General features: G+C 60.8%; 2 protein-coding genes across 10 annotated transcripts in view; one reads left to right on the forward strand and one right to left on the reverse strand.

Annotated features, from left to right (window-relative positions):
• TSC2 (tuberous sclerosis 2) overlaps positions 1-11,105 on the forward strand; it is a 35,423-nt gene extending 24,318 nt beyond the window's left edge. For 2 of the 9 annotated variants that reach the window (XM_008581703.1, XM_008581718.1), the window contains 16 exons: positions 1,210-1,374; positions 1,614-1,766; positions 1,908-2,020; positions 2,391-2,603; positions 3,340-3,543; positions 4,303-4,371; positions 5,594-5,724; positions 6,195-6,694; positions 6,939-7,014; positions 7,268-7,354; positions 8,373-8,559; positions 8,814-8,953; positions 10,184-10,262; positions 10,334-10,425; positions 10,519-10,617; positions 10,735-11,105. In XM_008581703.1, the coding sequence (XP_008579925.1) occupies positions 1,210-1,374; positions 1,614-1,766; positions 1,908-2,020; positions 2,391-2,603; positions 3,340-3,543; positions 4,303-4,371; positions 5,594-5,724; positions 6,195-6,694; positions 6,939-7,014; positions 7,268-7,354; positions 8,373-8,559; positions 8,814-8,953; positions 10,184-10,262; positions 10,334-10,425; positions 10,519-10,617; positions 10,735-10,905 (2,479 nt within the window). In that variant the 3' untranslated portion in view covers positions 10,906-11,105. Of the gene's footprint in view, positions 1-1,209; positions 1,375-1,613; positions 1,767-1,907; positions 2,021-2,390; positions 2,604-3,339; positions 3,544-4,302; positions 4,372-5,593; positions 5,725-6,194; positions 6,695-6,938; positions 7,015-7,182; positions 7,355-7,479; positions 7,553-8,372; positions 8,560-8,813; positions 8,954-10,183; positions 10,263-10,333; positions 10,426-10,518; positions 10,618-10,734 lie in introns of those variants that run through there. The other 7 variants (XM_008581711.1, XM_008581724.1, XM_008581723.1 and 4 more) reach the window with 6 other exon arrangements.
• The window catches only part of PKD1 (polycystic kidney disease 1 (autosomal dominant)), a 35,096-nt gene continuing 32,582 nt past the window's right edge, over positions 11,097-13,610 (reverse strand). The window contains exons 43-46 of the mRNA XM_008581692.1: positions 13,432-13,610; positions 13,221-13,355; positions 12,837-13,142; positions 11,097-12,741 (exon numbers count right to left, since the gene is read on the reverse strand). The exon at positions 13,432-13,610 is cut by the window's right edge and continues 26 nt beyond it. Coding sequence (XP_008579914.1) covers positions 12,262-12,741; positions 12,837-13,142; positions 13,221-13,355; positions 13,432-13,610 — 1,100 coding nt within the window. The 3' untranslated portion in view covers positions 11,097-12,261. The remainder of the gene's footprint in view (positions 12,742-12,836; positions 13,143-13,220; positions 13,356-13,431) is intronic.

A 13,610-nucleotide genomic window follows, 5' to 3' on the forward strand; every position in this document is an offset into this window, starting at 1 on the left:
CCCAGCCCCTGGCCCAGGAGAGCCTGGTGACGAGGGTTGGAAGGTTGCATTCTGTCCCCAGGCCTCGTATGAGCCCGGGTGGCTGCACAGCATCCTCAGAGGCTAGCTGCCCACAGGCTTGTCCCTGGAGGGCAGGGGCTTTTGCAGATAAAAGCAGTGCCCGTGCGGGTTGGGTGAGACACACTCTCTGGGGTTTGGCCTCATCATATTCTCTAGAGTGGGCTTCTCTTTTGGGGGTTCTTTCTAGAAAAGGTTTATTTTCTGTTGTTGCTGAAAAGGGAACAAGGGGCTTTTGTGCAGGACACTGGGGTGGGGGTCAGCCTGTGAGGGGCTGGGCAGGGGGCAGGCCTGGGCTCCCCTGGCTGTGTCTGGGTGCAGTTGCCAGCTCTCAGGTGCCAACATCTCAACAGTTGCCTGCCTGGGGGTCATCCCTGCTGGCCCAGGCTGCACTCACAGAGGGACTGCCTGTGTCCTCACCTGGACCCCCTTCTAAGCCTCTTCGTCCCACTGCACAGGGACCCACTTCCCCGCCAATTTGCCTGGCTTGGGCTCCAGTCTCAGGCTGGCTTCTGTCATGTGGGATTTGGCCGGGGGTTGGGGGAGATGGGGGTGCCCAGTGAAGCTTCTCTCTTGGCTCTTTTCTAGCAAATTCTTTATCGTGAACAAAAACGTATGGCAAAGAGGCTATGAAATTTGCACCAAAATTAAACCTGCATAAGCCCTTCTCTCAGTCCCTGGCATGCATGTGGAGCTCAGGCAATAGCCCAGGCTAGCCTGGCCTGAGCTTGAGCATAAAGAGCCCAGATCCTCTGTGTCCTGGTTGGGAGGCGGCCTGTGGGCAGAATGCAATCTCAGTCTGTCTCCCATGGCCTTCATGTCTCTGCATGACTAATCTGTTCTGTCCCAAAGCTATTAACGAGCTCTCCTGTGTGCTTCGGTGAGAGGGGATGTTCTGTCTCTCCAGTCTCCTAAATATCTGCTCTGACCAGGGGACCTGGGTCTTTCCCGTAAGGCGTCTCCCCTCCTCTCTGGGATGATGTGGTTCACACGATTTTCAAGGCTGTGGCTCAGGTGGCCACAGTGCCCTGGTTGGGTCTTTCTGAGCGAGGCCCTCTCAGCTGTGCATGCATTGAGCTTTGTCCCCTGGTGGTAGGTGGCTGGGCCCAGCCCCATCGGCGCCCTGACCCCGGCTGTGGCCTCTCCCTCCAGCAGGATACAGACATCCCTCACCAGTGCCAGCCTGGGATCTGCAGATGAGAACTCCATGGCTCAGGCAGACGACAACTTAAAAAATCTCCACCTGGAGCTCACAGAAACATGTCTGGACATGATGGCCCGATATGTGTTCTCCAACTTCACGGCAGTCCCCAAGAGGTATGAGACCGTGCTTCAGGGCTGGGGCCAGGAATGCAGACATCTAGCTTTTTGTCTGTGGCTGTATTTGGTCCACACTGGGGCAGCAAGTATATGGCTACATGGGTCCTCCTTGCTGTGGGCTGTCCAGGCTGCGGGTGCTCTGGGCTCCTGAGGTTGGGCCAGCCTGCAGGAGCTGAGGCACCCTGACTGGGAGCCTCCTCCAGAAAGTTGGAAGTGGATGCTGCTTGTGCTTTTAGGTCTCCTGTGGGAGAGTTCCTCCTGGCAGGCGGCAGGACCAAGACGTGGCTGGTTGGGAACAAGCTTGTCACCGTGACGACAAGTGTGGGGACTGGGACCCGGTCATTGCTGGGCCTAGACTCAGGGGAGCTTCAGGGCGGCCCAGAGTCAAGGTGACTGCACTCTCCTGCCCAAGCCTGCCTGGCCTCCATGCTGGCTGCCCCAAGCCAGATCCATGTGGGCCTGGGCCGTGCTGGCTTGGAGGCCCTTGGGGGGACCCCAGTTACCCTGTGTGTGGGCACTTCTGTCTGCAGCTCTGACCCCGGAGTGCATGTGCGACAGACAAAGGAGGCGCCGGCCAAGCTGGAGTCCCAGGCTGGACAGCAGCTGTCCCGCGGGGCCCGGGACCGGGTCCGCTCCATGTCGGGTGAGCCTCAGCTGCCTCTGTGTGGGTTCCTGTGTTCAGGAAGGCCCCTTGGACCTGAGGGGTGGAGTGGCCGGCTTCAGGCCTGGCCCACTTCCTGATGCCCCTGGGATGTGGTCTCTGACGCTCGTCCCAGGCTGCATGGGAGGGGCAGCACCTCTGCACAGCTGTGGAGAGAGACCCCAGCTGCTAAGGGCCTGTTCTCACTGCTGGTGTGTCCTGTGAGCCCTCAGCCTGGCTGCCTGGCAGTTTCCTCTGCTACAGCCCAAGCAGGCCCTGGTCTGGCCCTTGCTGCCCTGGGCCCGCTGAGGCCAGCACCATCAGAGAGCCCTGGGCAGGTCGTGGTCACCAGGCCTTCCATCCTCCTCCTCAGGGGGCCATGGCCTTCGAGTTGGTGCCCTGGACGTGCCCGCCTCCCACTTCCCAGGTGGCTCCACTTCTCCAGGACCACAGACTCCACCAGCCACAAAGCCCGAGAAGGCCTCAGCGGGCGCCCAGACTCCAGCACAGGAGAAGAAAAACCTGGCGGCCTACGTGCCCCTGCTAACCCAGGGCTGGGCAGAGATCTTGGTCCGGAGGCCCACAGGTACGAGAGGCCAGTTTGGGCTGGGCTTCCCCATGCTTCTGCAAGGCAGCCCTGTGCCCATCTGGCCCTGTGCCCCAGTGTAGTAAGTGTGGGGCTTACCCATAGGGCTGTGGACGCACAGAGGATCAAGCGGCAGAGCTGGCCGTGGGGACACTGGGGAGGTAATGGTGGGGGGGTGATCCAGGTTGCTGATGGGGAGAGCAGCTCAGGCCATAGAGATTTATTCTCACAGTGTGTTCTCTCCTTATAAGGATGCCAGTCAGATTGGATCAGGGCCCACCCCAATGATTGATTTAACCTTGATTACCTTTCTAAAGACCCCATCTCCAAATACAGTCACATTCTGAGGTCCGGCGGTTAGGACTTCAACACAGGGATTTTGTGGGGACACAACTCAGCCCATAATGGGCATCTCAGGCAAAAGGAAGGCCTTAGCACAGGCCCAGTGCCCAGTGCCCAGGAGGCACCTTGGTGTGGTGTGGGCCAGGTAGTGAGAAGAGGACATGGGGGCTGGCTGCAGGGCTCTGGGCAGGGCTGCTGCTCTGAGATGCTCCCCTTGAGTCTGGCTGAGGCTGGCCCCAGTGCCCATCCCTGAGGGTGATGGCCAAAGAGGCTGGCCCTGGCCTTGTGGTCCCGGGCTGCCTGGTGCACAGGAGACTGCCCTGGGAGACCTGAGGGGATGGCTGGTTGGAGGCATTGAATGTGAGGCCTGAGGGGTGCTGCCCACCCTCCCCAGGGAACACCAGCTGGCTCATGAGCCTGGAGAACCCACTCAGCCCCTTCTCCTCGGACATCAACAACATGCCTCTGCAGGAGCTGTCCAATGCCCTCATGGCGGCTGAACGCTTCAAGGAGCACCGGGACACAGCCCTGTACAAGTCGCTGTCAGTTCCAGCAGCCAGCACGGCCAAGTCCCCCACTCTCCCACGCTCCAACACAGGTGAGCAGGTGGCAGGCCTGTGCTCGGAGTCCTGGGCGGCTCTGGTCCCGGCTCCCACCAGCCTGGTGCTCAGTCTGATGGTAGTGTGGTTCTCCTCCACTGAGGTCTTCCACACAGCCTGGGGTGGGGTCCTCAAGCCCGTCTTGGCACTGTCATCCTCAGGGGTGTGTGGGAGGACTCTGGTGCTTTGGACCCTGACATTGGGAGCAGGCTCACTCCTGCCAAAGGGATCCTCTGTTTTGGAGACTTGATACTGGCTGGTCCTCACTCAGGATGCTGCTGGGGATGGCAGCATCGGAAATGGGCAGAGCCCCATAAGGCCTTTGCCCAGCACCCTCCATGGGGCGCTGGTGCTGTCCTCAGGCACTACACAGCTGCAGTTCCTGCTTGGGCTTGGGCTTGGGCTTGGATTCCTGAACCTGCCTGCCCATGCACTCTCATTCCCCTACCCAGGCCGGGCTTGGTGCCATCCTTCTAGGCCAGGCCTTTGGGCCCTTCCCTGTAGCCGTAGATGGCACTTGGAGGCTGAGGACATCTGCTTGTGAGGAGGGAAGCACTCTCCTCCCGAAAGCCCTGCTCATGCAGCTTGGAGAGCTAGGACCTGTGTGTCCCCCCACACCCTGCGCCGGACGCCGCTGGCCCTCCCCTCTCTCCTCTCCAGGCTCGGGGTCTGTGCAGACTAGTGGTGCCTGTCCTCTCTGCGCAACCTGTGTGCAGGCTCTCCTGCTGACCTGGCCGCTCACGTGGTTTCCCTTGCAGTGGCCTCTTTCTCCTCCCTGTACCAGTCCAGTTGCCAAGGAAAGCTGCACAGGAGCATTTCCTGGGCAGGTATTCGTGCGTCTTGTTAAGGAAGCGGTGTTTGCTGCAGAGCCCTGCTCTGCCTCATAGATGCTGTTGTCATCACCCTCATTGGTCACCCTCCATGGTCCCGTCGGTGAATCTCATCGCCCTTGGGGAGCAGGCTCCCAATCTGCATGAGGATATCTGTGCAGAACACTTTTGCTTTGCTGGCAGGAACCCCTTTGACTCATGCCCATTTGTGGCTGAGCTCTGTTCCCAAAGTGTACGAGCCCTCATTGCCTCTCTTCAGGCCCAAGGTCATGAGGGTGGCCCTAGGTCTCCTTGGTGACATCAGCTAAGCTGCAGCTTCTGGTGGGTGGCAGCTGTGTGAGGTTGAGCCCGGCTCTGGGACTCAGGCGAGTTGACCATGCCCTGGACTCAGTGGTCTGATTGGCATTGTGAGCTCACAAATGACTTTGCATCCCCCTTTCGTCCAGGCTGGCCAAGGGTGCTACAGCCTGGTCTCTGGCCTGTTTCCCCCAGGCCCTAGCAGGGTGGGTTTTGAGCCCCAGGGTCCCAAGTGTGGGCAGGAGCCAGTTAGGAAGGGCATTGTGCAGATGGGTTCTGGCGGCATCTGACAGGCTGCGTGTGTGCAGGGGCTATGCGCGGGGGTGTCCGTGGGCTGCGCTGACCCTCGGTGGCTTCTACTCACCCGTACCCTGCCCTGCTGATGGCACAGGAAATGCTGCTTGGGACCTAGTGCCCTCTCTCCTAGCACGCCCAGCTGTGGTTCTAGCTTGGACTTGGCGGGTGAGCCTCTGTTCGTGGGCGTGGCTCCCACCTGTGTATGCATATGGGGAGGGGACTCTCCCACGCCAGCCTTTTCTTCGGGTCCGAAGTCACGGAGAAACTCGGCCTCCTTCCTCGGTTATTGAGGGCTGGTCTCAGGTGGGAGCTCTTTCCTCATAAAGGCATCCATTCTGCCCTAGACTACCCGCCCCACTGGAAGTGCAGAGACGGCTTCTGGTGTACATGGGTGGGCAGAGCCGGCTGCCATCTGGCCTCCAGGAGTCCATGCAGGAGACATGTGTCAGGGCTCAGGCCCCAGCCCCTCAGAGCGTCCTCTTCCCAGCCTACTCTACAGGCAGCAACAGCAAGCAGAGTCTTGGGCAGGCCCTGCTTCCCTCCAACAGGGCAGAGCTGATACTCTGAGGCCACGTGAGTGCCAGGGCCGGCCTCGCACTCAGCAGCCCCATTCTTGTCCTCCCAGACTCTGCCGTGGTTTTGGAGGAGGGAGGTCCAGGAGAAGCTCATGCATCAATGGAGCCCCCTGAGTTGGAGGACTTCGAGGCAGCTCTGGGCACAGACAGGCACTGTGGGCACGCTGAGGCCTACAGCAGGGTGAGTGCAGCTGGGAGCCCTGGGGGCCCAGCCCCTGAGTCAAGAGGGCTGGAGGAAGGGACAAGGGGTAGAGCAGGGCAAGGGGTGGGGCCAAGGTGGCTGGGAGGGGCAGAGCGGGGAGAGGGGTGGGGCTGAGCCGAGGGGCTGATGGCGGGCGAGGCCTGCACTCTGACTACGGAGGGCTGGTCTCTGTGAGCTTGGGCAAGTCTTGCTCCCTCTTTCTTATCTGAAGTGGCAAGATGTCCTTCCACGTCTTTGCTGCACAGTCTCAGTTTCCTGGCGCTGTGTCTGCTAGGCACCACTTGGTGTGGGGCACAGGCAGCTGCTGCTGCACGGAGGGTAGGGGCCATGGCTTGGGGCCTGGGTGGCTCTGTGGCCCTGGGCTGGGGGAAAGATAGGGCCTCAGGTTAAGCCCAGGTGGGCTTAAGGGCACCTCCTGACAAGCTTCTCTCTGGGTGGGTCCTTTCCAGTCATCCTCAACCTCTAGCCAGGAGGAGAAGTCATTCCGTGCAGAAGAGCTGGCTGCTGGGGCCATTCCCATCGAGCGGGCCGTCTCCTCTGAGGGAGACCAGTCCTCTGTGGACCTCTCCTTCCAGCCCTCACAGCCCCTGAGCAAGTCCAGCTCCTCGCCCGAGCTGCAGACCCTGCAAGACATCCTTGGGGACCCTGGGGACAAGGCTGATGTTGGCCGGCTCAGTCCTGAAGCCAAGACCCGGTCACAGTCAGGGATCCTGGATGGGGAAGGTGCTGCTTGGTCAGCCCCAGGCGAAGAGAGCCGGGGTCTGGGCCTTGCCCAGCCCGAGAGTCCCTTGCCTTCCAGCTCCCCCCGCTCACCCAGTGGCCTTCGGCCGCGAGGTTACACCATCTCTGATTCGGCCCCATCACGCAGGGGCAAGAGAGTAGAGAGGGATGCCTTCAAGAGCAGAGCTGCAGCCTCCAATGCTGAGAAAGTGCCGGGCATCAACCCCAGGTGGGTCTCATCTCTCTAGCTGGAGCTCCCAGTCACCCTTTCCATGCGGACATGGTGCCCTGGGCAGGCTGGGGGGGACAGGTCCTCATGTCTTCTGCACTGTGGCTAGTTGGAACCACAGACGAGTGCAGTTCCTTCATTGATGGGGCTTAGACCCTGTTTCTCTCCACATGGGCTGTGGCTGTGAAGTCAGGACCCTGACCTGGGCCCCAAGCCCAGCCCTCACCACCTCTCTCCCCCGCAGCTTCGTCTTCCTACAGCTGTACCATTCGCCTTTCTTTGGTGATGAGTCCAACAAGCCAATCCTGTTGCCCAACGAGGTAGGCATGCCCCACCTCTTTTGCAGAGTTCCCCTGGAGCCACATGTGGGTGGGGGACACAGTGGGAGTCCTTGGCTCTGGGCAGTGGTGGTCAGGGGCTAGGCATGCCGAGGGCTAAAGCCTCAGCTCCCCGTGGCAGCCTGCTGAGATCTATCTGTGTGGGGACAGCCTTTCTGTGGACTGGCATCTGGGTGAGGCTGGCAGCAGGGGCAGCCTCTGCCCTGGGCTCAGGCGGGGCTCTGTGTGGCTACAGTCCTTTGAGCGGTCGGTGCAGCTTCTTGATCAGATCCCGTCCTACGACACACACAAGATTGCTGTCCTGTATGTGGGAGAAGGTCAGGTGAGGCTACTGGGCTGCAGGGTCCTGGGTGCCAGGACAGGGCCAGTGGGCCTCCCTGCCTGTGGTGGGAGTGGGGATGGGCCCCTTTCCCTTCTCCAGAGACCAGCCACTGCATGATCCTCCAGAGTATCAGGTGCTCACTGAGCTCTGTGCCAGGCCCTGTGCTGAGTGCTGGGGACACAGACGTGAGAATGACAGGTCAGTGTGTAAGCAGTGCATATGCCAGAGATAAGACTGTAGGCAATCAGGGAGCAGGTCAGTGTGTGGTGTGGGGAGGATTCTGTCCATGTTGGATGATCGGAGTGAGGTGACATTTGAGGCTGAACTCTAAACAACTGAGCTAACCGGCCAGCCCGTGAGGTGACATTTGAACAGAGGCAGGGAAGGTAGGGAGGGGAGCATGTTTGTAGGTTGGGGGAGGTGAGCATCCCACACAAGGTGGCAAGTGTGAAGGCTCTGGGGTGGGGCGCAGCTGGGGAGGAGACAGGAGAGGGATATCATGGGGCTGGCAGTCGTGGGCAGCCTCAGAGCCCACTGTAGGCTGCACCGTCATTCTGGGTGAGGTAGGAGAGCCTCAGGCAGTTCTAAGCCAGGGGTTGACATGACTCCCCTGAGGTTTGAAAGTGTTCCTCTGGCCGCTGAGTGGAGAGTGGGTGGAGGTGGGGCAGCGACAGCCCCAGCAAGAGGAGCAGCCCCGTGGGGGCACAGGCCTGCTGAGCAGTGCTAGAGTTCTGGGTGTGCTTTGAAGATAGAGCTGACTGAATTTGCTGGCTGACTAAACATGGAGAGTGAGAGAGGAGGAAGTCACAGGTGACACCGAGGTCTCTGGCCTGGGCAGCTGTTAGAATGAGTTTGCTGTGTGACCCCTGGACCTCCAGCAATGACAATCCCTCCAGACCCTTCTTAGCTGTGCTGGGGCACCCTGAAGCCAGGGGTGGGGACTGATGGGACCCTGGTAGGGTGTGAACAGGCTCAGCTTGGGGGCAGAACCACCCTGCCTCTCCTCCTCTTCCTGCAGAGCAGCAGCGAGCTTGCCATCCTTTCCAACGAGCACGGCTCCTACAGGTACACAGAGTTCCTGACAGGCCTGGGCAAGCTTATCGAGCTCAAGGACTGCCAGCCAGATAAGGTGTACCTGGGTGGCCTGGATGTGTGTGGCGAGGACGGCCAGTTCACGTACTGCTGGCATGATGACATCATGCAAGGTACCCTGACAGCCTGGTTCCCCAGCCTGGGCACTGAGGCATCAATAGCGCTGGCAGCTCTGCCTCGGGGCTCTGCTGAGTGCCATTAGCTAGGTGCCGAGGACATGGCTCCTGCAGGCCCTCAGAGCCTCTGGAGAAACCAAAAGAGGCCTGGAGAGAGGCACAGAGGGCCTTGACGGGATCCCCACAGACCCCAGCCCTAGAAGTCCCTTCCTGGCCCTGCCCTGACCAGCCCAACCTCACCCTGCCCACAGCTGTCTTCCACATTGCCACCCTGATGCCCACCAAGGACGTGGACAAGCACCGCTGTGACAAGAAGCGCCACCTGGGCAACGACTTTGTTTCCATTGTCTACAATGACTCTGGCGAGGACTTCAAGCTGGGCACCATCAGAGTGAGTGAGGGGCCGCAGGGTGGGCAGGGCCCCTCAGGCAAAGCCTGAGCCTTGGGCATCTCTGTCCCCGCCTCCTGGACTGGTTGGAGGTGTCCACTGGTTTGTCCTGAGTGGTGGATCTCAGTGATGAGGGTGATGACAGTGGCCCATCTACTGGGAGAGGCTGTTGGGGAGCAGGATGATGTTGCCACAGGTCTTTAATCTTTCTAAGCTTCAGTTTCTTCCTCTTTGCAATAGAGTCTGTGGCCCCTGCTGCTGTGGTGCTGTGGTTTTTGTCAGGAGTGACTGAATTTGCATGCGTTTGTGCTTGGCGGGGTGCACGCACGTCATAGGTTCTTAGAGTCTGCTCAGAGCAGCTCTCGTGGCCGTGGCTCTCACAGGTCCCTTCTGGCTGTCTGCTCAGCCTTTTACCTGGTTATCACGCACAGTGCCATTGGGTAGGCACCAAGATCACCCATGTCCTAGATGGTGGACATGGGGAGGAGGTGGGCTCAGTCAGCAGATTTGTCACAGCAGTGCTTGTCCATGTCCTTGGTGGGCATCAGGGTGATGGGGAGCACTGGGCAGGGTCCCAGGCAGGGCAGGTGGGCAGAAGTGCTACACTTGGAGGGCATTTGGATTTACTCTGAATGTACAAGGAAGTGTCTGAGAACACTGACCAAAAACCCTGGGGCTGCTGGGCAGAGAGGATCTGCTAGAGGGCAGGAGTGCCTGTGGGGGGCTGGTGTGACTCTCAGGACAAATGCAGAGAGTGGAGGGAGGGAATCCAGGAACAGTGGGGGGTGGGGGAACGGTGTGCCACTCATGAGATGGGGCGCTCAGGGCACTGTCATTGCCGGGCCAATAGGGACTTGGGTGTGTGGGCTGGAGAGACATTTGGGGTGTGTCAGCATGTAGGCATCAGATGCAAGTGTGCTCTGGAGCCCAGGTGTCTGCTTAGTTGACAACGGAGCAGGGTGTCTGCTGGGCAGCATGGAGGGGGCCGTGTGTGTGAAGGCAGATGCTCCAGCACATGCAGGTGTTGGTGTTCAGGTGTGGAGCAGGTTGGGTCCAGCCAGTGATGCGGACCTCACCAGGCTGGGTGAGGAGGAAGTCTGGGTGCAGAGGTGGGTGGTTAACTGCTGCCCATTGAGGTGACAAATGTCTAACACACCGGTGAGCAAATGTCCTCCTGAGCTAAGTGAGGGAATGGCAGAAAGTGGCCCTCAGCACGTTCTCTTATTTGGGCAGGGCCAGTTCAACTTCGTCCACGTGATCATCACCCCCCTGGACTACCAGTGCAACCTGGTGTCGCTGCAGTGCAGGAAAGGTGAGGCAGGGGCAGGGAGGGGTGGGGTGGTGTGCAGGACCCTGAGCTGTGTTAGTGCCATGTCTCCCCAGATATGGAGGGCCTCGTGGACACCAGCATGGCCAAGATCGTGTCTGACCGCAACCTGCCCTTCGTGGCCCGCCAGATGGCACTGCATGCAAATGTGAGTGGAGGTGGTTTCCAAGGGCCTGGTGGGCGAGAGGGGCCCATAGTGCCACTTGATGGAGGGTTCACCACCCTGCCCTCCTGTCCCCAGATGGCCTCACAGGTGCACCACAGCCGCTCCAACCCCACTGACATCTACCCCTCCAAGTGGATTGCCCGGCTCCGCCACATTAAGCGGCTTCGCCACCGGGTAATGATGATGGGGGTCTGTTAGGGATACGATGGTCAACTAGGGTGGAAGCTAGTGTCCCAGGCTGCAGGGCAGTGGCTGCCTTGGGCAGAGCATGTGCTGCCTCTTCCCCCACAGATCCGTGAGGAAGCCCACTACTCGAACCCCAGCCTGCCCCTGATGCAAATGCACCCTCCAGCCCACACCAAAGCCCCAGCGCCCAGCCCACCTGAGCCCACGCCCACCTACGAGACTGGCCAGCGGAAGCGCCTCATCTCTTCCGTGGATGACTTCACAGAGTTTGTGTGAGGCTGTGACAGGGCGGTGCTTGGTCCCATTGGGGTGCCCAAGATGCTGGGCACACGCCCAGGGCTTGTGGCTGTCATCTGAGCTGCGGCTGGCTCCTCCCTGCCCCCCATGTGTCACTAGACGGTATTATGTGTAAATGAAATAAACTGCCGTGCCCACCTAGCCCTCGGCACTTAAGACAGAGGCACAGGTAGCAGTCAGACAGCTCCTTTATTTGACTTTGTCTGTTTTGTGGGGACAGGATTGAGGCTATGGCGGCAGCCATGCCCACAGAAGCGATCCGCAGAAGCAGGCGTAGCCAGCTCCAAGGGGCCCCCTGGGGACGGTCGCACTGGTGCCGCCCAGGCCTCAATCTGCAGGAGCGGCCTCTCACGCACATTCTCACTCTGTCACACACCTTCCCCAGCCCAGGAGCCAGCCCCTGGGACAGGTCTTTTCCCCAACCACTGCAGGGTCTTTGCCACACACACACAGACCTTCCCCTTTGACATGTACTAGTCTTACTCCTCACCCAGACCTGATACCAGCAGGCTCAGGTGCTGCCCTCTCGCTGCCCAGCCTCGGGCAGGGAGGAAAACAGGGCCACAGTGGTGATGAGAATGCTGGGGGCAGCTGTGTCCTCCAGTGGTGTCCAGCACCTGCCCAAGGCCAGACTCGGATCCAATAAACAGATGTAGCTTCCCCAGACCAGGCCACACCCGCAGAGCCATGTCGTGGCAGATGTCTGGGGAAGGGAGGTGAGCTCTACAGTCCCTGCTCCCCCTCATAGTGGGCAACAGTAGGCATAGGGCCCAGCTTCAGCCACCAAGTCCCTCAGCCCTAATGAAATATAGTGACATACAAAAATATAGACATTTCAACCTCACATAAATTACTGACAGACACAGTGAGATGGCAGCTGGAGGTGAGTGCACTGAGCAGGGAGCAGGAGAGTAATAACTTAGGGGAAGGGGACGGAGGTGTGGAATAGCCTTCCCCAAAGCCCGGATCCTTAGCATGGGGAGATGGCTACCCAAGGGGGCCGGGCACAGCCCGCTGTACCTGAGGACTTGGGAAATAAATTAGCATCTCAGAGGCTGGGCCCCGTCCAATACTGCTGTGTCCTCCCACAGGGAGCTGGGGAGGGGACCCTGGGTCCTGGCTGGCCACACAGCCTCTTTAAAGTGCTGAAGCTCCCAGACAGACAGACAGAGCCTGCCTGCTCTCTGGGGAACCTGTGTGCAGCCGTCTGCCTGGCCCAAGACCTTGAGGGCGGCAGAAGGTAATACTGAATGGTGTCCACTCTGGTCGCGAGGAGCCAGAGCAAAGCCACAGGCCCTGTCCCAGGGAAGGGACATGAGTCCAGGTTCCCTGGGGCTAAGTGCTGCTGGGGTGGACCTTGTTCTTGGCCCGCAGAGATACCCTGCTGGGGCCTGTAGCCAAGTCCATGCCTCGACTGGCCCGGGCAAGGCGGTTGGGCAGGGCTGGCCACAGGCCTGGGGAGGGGCCAGGGGGAGGTGAGGCAGGGGCCTCACTGCTCCGGCAGCCTCGCAGACTCTGTAACTGCTGCTCCAGCTGGTAGACGTCCTCTGTAGCCTGGTTGAGCCGGTCAAACTGCATGAGTAGAGCCTCAAACACGACTTGGAGACGGGAAGGCTCGGGCTCCGGCTCCCCCCTCAACCCCAGCCTGCCCAGGCCCCCACTCAGCCCGTCCAGCTGGCTGGAGGAGGTGGAGGGGTATGAGGCATCAGAGCCAGCACTGCACGGGGGCACGTCCACGTCGGGGGAAGACTTGGAGCCCCTGGATGAGCGGGAAGGCAGCGGCTCCATCCCTTCAAAGCGGACTTTGTGGCGGAACTGGGGGCGGCACAGGGGCTCGGTCAGTCCGGCTGCACCCTGGGCTCACCTGGGCCCAGGGTGCGTCCCTCTCCCCCCCACTGGGCCGTACCCACCTCCTTGACTTTGCTGAAGCCCAACCAGAGGCGCAGCCTGCGTAAGAACAGCTCCACCATCTCATAATCCTGCGGCTCCCAGGCAGGGCGGTAGAGCTCCCCTCGTAGAGCGTGGTAGCGCCACCGGAGAAGAATCGCCCCCAACCTCAGGGCTCCCCAGAGCCGCAGGGCCCAGAGCCCCCCACACAGCAGCGGGGACAAGGACCAAGACTCAGCCGTGCACAGGGTGGGAGCCCCTGCCTTGGGGCACAGCACCAGGAGGGCCCGGGCCACACTCCAAAGGGAGTCCGCCCCAGAGGAGACGACCTGCGGAGGCGGCGACACGAGTAAGTGTATGCCGGGCTGAGCCGTTCGCCCGGCCAGCACCCCTGCACAGCCACCTACCAGAACAGCCAGCTGGGCATACGCCACGCCGAGCACGACCAAGCCCAAGGTGGCCCCCACAAGCTCCGGCAGAGCCCGGCAGAGCGTCTTGCCGAGCACGGACCATTGGCGCACAAAGCGCAGCTGCTGGGCGGCCTGTGGGAAGGGGAGAGTCAGCCAGCGTCCCCTGGGGTCTGCGCCCAGGCCCCGTGCTCGCCGGCCCATCCCTCACCTTGACCAAGAGCAAGAAGAGCAACGAGGCCACGAGGCCACGGGCCGCCGCACTCAACTGCGCCACCTGCTCGAAGCTGGTGAAGTGCCGTGGGCGGCCGCGTACGAAGCGGCTCCACTGGACGTCGGCGGCGCCCAGCTGGGCCAGGCGCACCAGCGCCGCGGCAGCCGTCAGCGCCA

This window comes from Galeopterus variegatus, unplaced genomic scaffold (assembly GCF_000696425.1).
Source record: "Galeopterus variegatus unplaced genomic scaffold, G_variegatus-3.0.2 Scaffold92, whole genome shotgun sequence".
Classification (NCBI taxonomy): Eukaryota; Metazoa; Chordata; class Mammalia; order Dermoptera; family Cynocephalidae; genus Galeopterus; species Galeopterus variegatus.